We start from the raw sequence: 6,000 nt of genomic DNA, 5'->3' as shown, positions 1-6,000 counted from the left end.
CCAATAGCCGTTGTATATATATATATTATTTTTTTCATTGAAAATGTGTCTGAAAATAATTTCTTGTCATAATTTTTTCGTAATTGTGGTAATATTTGTCTAATCTATCTCGGGTTCATATGCATGGCAGGTGACCGTAGACCTAATTTGTGGAAACAAAGTTGACCATTTTTGTGGTAAATAATAAAATTATTATAAGCAAAAAATAATAGTTTGTAAAGATAAAATTAGAAGGTACTAAAACAAGGGCGTTACTTTAAAATAACATACAATTGAATAAAGTAATTGCCTCTTACCTGGCATCAACTCGTTGTTTTTTCGGTACCACTTAAGAATAGTAGCTGGTTTACTTGATAGGGCTTGACATAAAAGAACTACTTTTTCAGCTTCTCTCACTTCAATTTCACTTCCATTGGGTAAATCATTTATGGACAAAAATTTTGGTGGAACTGTGGGAAAAGATGTAGTTTTAAAATTTATATGCTTGAGCTATTTATATATTAGTGGGGCATTTAAGAAAAATCTTTGGAATTCAGAAAAAATAATATCAAATTAAAACTAAAACAATATTACCAAACGATGTGCAGGCATGTTACCACTACTTTTAGCCATATTGGTAATGGAAATCTATTAATTTGGAGCTAAGAGTTCTGAATTTTTATCTTCAAAAATTGTTGTTATCAATGGTTTAGTAATGTTAAATGTCTAAATGCTTTGTTACGTACAACTCAGTTTCCCTTCATTTTGAATATCAGTTCGCCAGAGATGTGAGACTGACTTATAATTTGTTTTTAAGCTGCTTGTTAGCCTGAACACATTCGCCTGGAGAACACGATATTAATGTTCTGGCCCAACTGATAAGCTTAATCAAATTTATTTTCACTATTAAAAGCACAACTTCTCATTCACCTGTAATAGAAACAGAAGATTCCTGAACAAAAATAAACTTTACATTTCATCATGCCTACCTAACACCATTGACGGAAAATCAATTTACAAAGAAAAGACAGAACTTTTTTCTAAACATGCTGAATGCATGGCAACTATGTCAAAATTTCCAGAGCAATAACTATGTCAAAAACTATGACTACATCTGTAAAAATTTTCATTGAGCAAAAAATTTCATTTTTTCTTCATTGTTGTGTTTTCTCTTTACTGTTAGAAGTTCCTCGAAAAAAAAATTAAATAACTATTTATTTCATTGTTATTCTATTATATTCAAGCAAAACAGTTAAATAACCATTAATTGGATGGTATTCGAACTGTTAATTGTGAAAAATAACGTTTATTAACTAATTTCTCCTAATACGGTTAAGCAACCAGAATTTTATAGCAAAAACTAGGCCCACCTAATGAAGTCACTTTGCTCCTTGCATCGGGAACACTGAAGTCGAGCGGGCTGATTTGTCAATCTCATGACCGATTCAGCACATGAAGAGTATCCAGTTTCCTGCCCTCCCAAATTTGTGACCCTGGGCTATTAGAATACGATGCTCTCATTCACGCATAAAGTTACTAAACTGCCTCCAATGTCCAGTTAATTTTTTTTTTCACGTTTTAGAAAAAAAACAATATAGTTTTGTATTCATGGATTGTTAACCAAGCAAGTATTAAACGGATTAAAAACCGTAAAGATAAAATACGTTCTTAGCCATAAACTGTCTGTTTAATTAGAGTGAAAGTCTTTTGCTGGCTATCTTACAACAATTTTAAATAAAAGTTCTAACAGTGTTTACTTCTAATAAGGACATTTTTTTTTTCAAAATCGTTTTACATTACAGCGTGTCAATTTTGATGTTTTAATCCAAATATACATATTTAATGTTATATACTATTCATATTTAATTATTATGAATTGGATAAATTATTTCGAATTTAAAGTATATGTATTATAAAACATCTAAAGTTTTCAATGCTTGTTTTCTGTCCAAAAATTGAAGGGGAAAGAATGAATGAATGATAGTCTAAATAGTACACTCATCATCAACTCTGTAGGCTTAAATGAGGAAATTCATTGATCTATAAATTTTGACTAGTTCTTTGTCAGTTCACTTTAGAAATCGAACGCCCTCCCATTTACTTTAAACTCAATGGCTGTTAGTTATCAGAGTGAAAAAGTCAAAACATTGAATGCAATGTAATACAGAATAGTTTTTAATCTATTTTGAAGCCTTATATTAAAGTAATTTTTTGTTTAAAAAAATAAAACTTTTGTTTCTAATTAGTCTTTTTTTTCTGGTCGAAAGTAAAGAAATTTATTTTTAAAATCAAAAAGACAAATTATCATAATAATGGCACAAAACGCAACCTAAATTTTTCAATCCATTTGTTATTAATTCAATATTCTTATTTTTCATTAACCACTTGTAGTTTAGAGAAATTGAATATTCTCCCCTAAAAACTCTTTCTCCATCAAAGTACATGGAAAAACGGGTTTTGCTATGCGATGAAGACTGCAGATTAAAATGCGCCATTTTACGAGTGGAACCGTTAGTGGGTTAAAACTTATATTTTTTAGAAATTTTTTTTTTCAAAAAAGAAAGAAATGCAGTTTTATAAAATTTTTATTTCTAACTATAAATTCTTGATGTGGATAAAAGTTCAGCTCAGTTGACATGTTTCCCTTCAGGTAATGTTTTGTATATTTTTTCATCAAAATATAACGTTATATGTAATCTTTAATCCAAAAATTCATCACTAGTATAACGTAGTCTGTTTTATGTCTGTGTGATTAACAAAATAGCTCAGTTGAGGCTAAAAAAAGTAAAATATCATCACTTCATAGAAAACACAGTCTAGGATTCTGCTAATTCCTAAAAATTTATTTTGAAATAAATAAATAAATAAAAAATTAGTTTTCCATAAAAAAAGGAGCGTAAATTTATTTTTCGCATAACTGATACTCAGTTACCGTAAAAAAGTAAATTGACACAATAATTTTTCTAGCATTTTAAATGCATTATTAGGATAAAAATACTTTCCATAACAAGTTTACTCAAAATAGTTTATCAAGAATTCTATATTATAGGTTTAACGGTAATGTTAAAATGAGAAAAAAATTCTGTTAACATGATCGCATACTATGCTAATGGCATTTCGGGCTAAAAAAAATAAGAAGAAAAAAAAGAAAGAAAAAACTTGATTCTGTTAATCAACCCAAAATATGCGGTATTTAAATCGTAAATTTTCAGTTCATATGATAACAGTTTACCAGAAATTCTGAGTTTTAATTTTATTGTTTTATTTCCTTTTGTTGTTCCATAATGCTAGAAAAAACACTGTACATTTTACCAAATTATGGTAGTTTTCTTTTTCTCAGTGTACTAATATAAACGAAAAAAATCGTAGAATTTAACTCAATTTTTTTTCTTCATTTCATTGTCTTTAGATGCTCTTAAGTATCGAGTTTATCAAATTTCAAGTTATTTGAGCTTACCCATTCTTAATTGGGAACTAAAACGGTCAATACTTTTTTGCTTTATCTTCTTCTTTTTTTTCTTTTTTGTTATAGCATTATTTTCTGAGATGAATCTTATTTGCTTTAAACAGCAAATGTCTTATTTAAACTTTTCTTTAAACGGTATGTTTCAAACAAAAAATAACTTGAATTAATTTTCTGTTTGAAAGATACCGGTTGTATAACTAAAATGTGGCTTAAAAAAAAACCTCAATTTTTGAGCTAGTAGGTTTGTACATTGCTCTAAGAACACGTACTCTAACACAATACTATCTCGTTATATTATGTTAATCATAGAGTTTGCTCTGTAGTTATCTTTACAGGATAGTAATATATGAAAGATTGGCACATCTGATTATTCGTTGAACAAAAAACTTATTCTCCTTTCAAAATAAATTAGTTCTAATTAAATATTTATCATTTCCTATTTGAGGTATTAATTTATGCATTTGTTTTTATTGCTTGATAAAATGCGCTATTTCTGATTGTAATTATTCTCATAAAATTTTTCATTCATAAAATAACGAAGTAAACATTTCACCCACTTAAATTTATTTTATTGAAAAATGTTTCGCTCTAATTTACATATATTTAAACTGCAACTGAATATAAATGACCAATATATTATTAGCTTTACAAGTTTAAAGATTCTAACAATTAATGCAAAATATTAAATATAATTATATTTCTGCAGAATATTTATTTAAATAATCTGATACGGAACGATATAGTTAACATGATAAAAGAATTATTGATTTGAGAAAAATCATATTCCAAAGCCACAAGAGTATTTAGAATAATTAAAAATATCGAGTATTTGATGGTAGGTGGAGATTTTTATTAAATAAAGTACCTTCTACATTAGAGACAAAAGGGTTTTAATGCGCTTTTGTAGTTAGGAAAGAGCATTTAATATGATTTACTTGATTAGTTTCATAAATTTAGCTGCTGCTTTGTTCGGTGATTCCTTTATAGGTGACTAATAAATTCTAGCCTCTGTTCAAACTTACATTAGGGCAATCGCTTCTAAGCCCGTTTCAAGAGTCATAATTAAATTATGCATCTCTCTACTTCTGTACACACTTCATATTCTAAGTAGTAGTTGCAGAAGCTCACACTAGTAATTGATCTCAATTCCTTAGAGATATTAAAGTCTCTAGTTTACAAAATAGGCATTTTGTATTAGTTACACTCACATTGTAATCATATGATATGTCTTGCAATTTTCTAAACTAATCCCTACATATTATAAAGCATCGCTCAAATATGTACTGATCATTCTAAATATCAAGATTATAGATAACTGTTTCGTCAATTTTCGCTACTCATCTCGGGTGATAAATTTGTCCCGTAATAATTTACTATTGAGGCTTTCTATTGAAAGTAAATATTAATTGCCTAATACGTATTTTCCTTAAGCGTTATTTTGCATCAAATTATGCAGTACCAGTATAGTTTTAAGTTTGAAACGGATTAGTAATTTTTCTGATTCGTAAGTATCGGAAAATTACTAATCGTTCGGCGTAGTAATTTTCCTTTTGTATACCACTAATTTTAGATGTAAAGTGAGAGTAGGTATTGTTTCAAATATGAGGAATGAAATGGATATTTATTTTATTCCATTACTGTGGTATTGATACCACATGTGGTTCATATGGTTCATAACTTAAGAATAGTTTATTACATTTTATTTTGGCAAATTAATGCACATAAGGGAGAGGGGGGCACATGTGAACACGGTATATTTTACCAATATGATTTGAAATAAAAAATCTTGAAAAATTTTCAATTGTTGGCAGTACTACTCCTACCTCTCTGCAACAACAGCATTATGTTCCTAAGATAACTAAGAATTTAACATCAATATCTAATCGTTTTTTTTTTTTTAAGAGGAAATTTGTCTAATACTCGAGCAGAATGGGGAACTCAGTTATATCCCTTAAAAGCAGAAGTTGATAAAATACTCACCAAAATATTTCAGAGAAATTTAACTATAATCTTTGTTGTAATGTTACTACTAAGTCAATGAGTCGTAATGCTGAAATTTTAGTAGAATATTGCAAATCTCCAAGTTTGAAAAATAAGGAGAGAACAAATTTTAGCGTAAAATATTGAGAATTTAAGAGTAATATAATAGTATCAGAAAGTCGAACGGAACTTTATTTTTTAAATCTTGTTAGGGAAAATGTGTTTGATTATCGTACCAAAATATTTGCATCGAAATCAGTAAGTTATAAGGTTCTAACCAAGAAATTATGTTATGGCATCTGATTCGTTGTCATTTAAACACACCAAGTCTTAAAAGATTAAGTCATAGTAATTAAGTCATAGTGTCGATGCGAGTTCCGCACTCGACTCGCACTGACCACAGGGCTGAAGTAAAATATCCTCAGTGATAGACGGATCGTGTGTTAGAGTCCCCTTGTGGTCATGCTAACCGCGAGAAGTCATCATGGTTATCCTCACCATGTAATGCAGATGCGGGTTAGTTCCATCAAAAAGTCTCCCACGAAGTCAAACTTTCTCCTAATACTTGATCCAGG

At 28.9% G+C, this 6,000-nt stretch overlaps 1 protein-coding gene across 1 annotated transcript in view; it reads right to left on the bottom strand.

Annotated features, from left to right (window-relative positions):
- Window positions 1–6,000, bottom strand: part of LOC107452704 (nephrin-like) — a 422,126-nt gene that overhangs the window by 203,540 nt on the left and 212,586 nt on the right. Inside the window, exon 5 of the mRNA XM_071188109.1 lies at window positions 297–449. Within this exon, the coding sequence (XP_071044210.1) occupies window positions 297–449 (153 nt within the window). The remainder of the gene's footprint in view (window positions 1–296; window positions 450–6,000) is intronic.

The sequence above is a fragment of the Parasteatoda tepidariorum genome, chromosome X2 (assembly GCF_043381705.1).
Source record: "Parasteatoda tepidariorum isolate YZ-2023 chromosome X2, CAS_Ptep_4.0, whole genome shotgun sequence".
NCBI classification, from domain to species: Eukaryota; Metazoa; Arthropoda; class Arachnida; order Araneae; family Theridiidae; genus Parasteatoda; species Parasteatoda tepidariorum.
The sequence above is the reverse complement of the archived record's forward strand: the minus strand, read 5'-3'. Positions and strand labels throughout refer to the sequence as shown.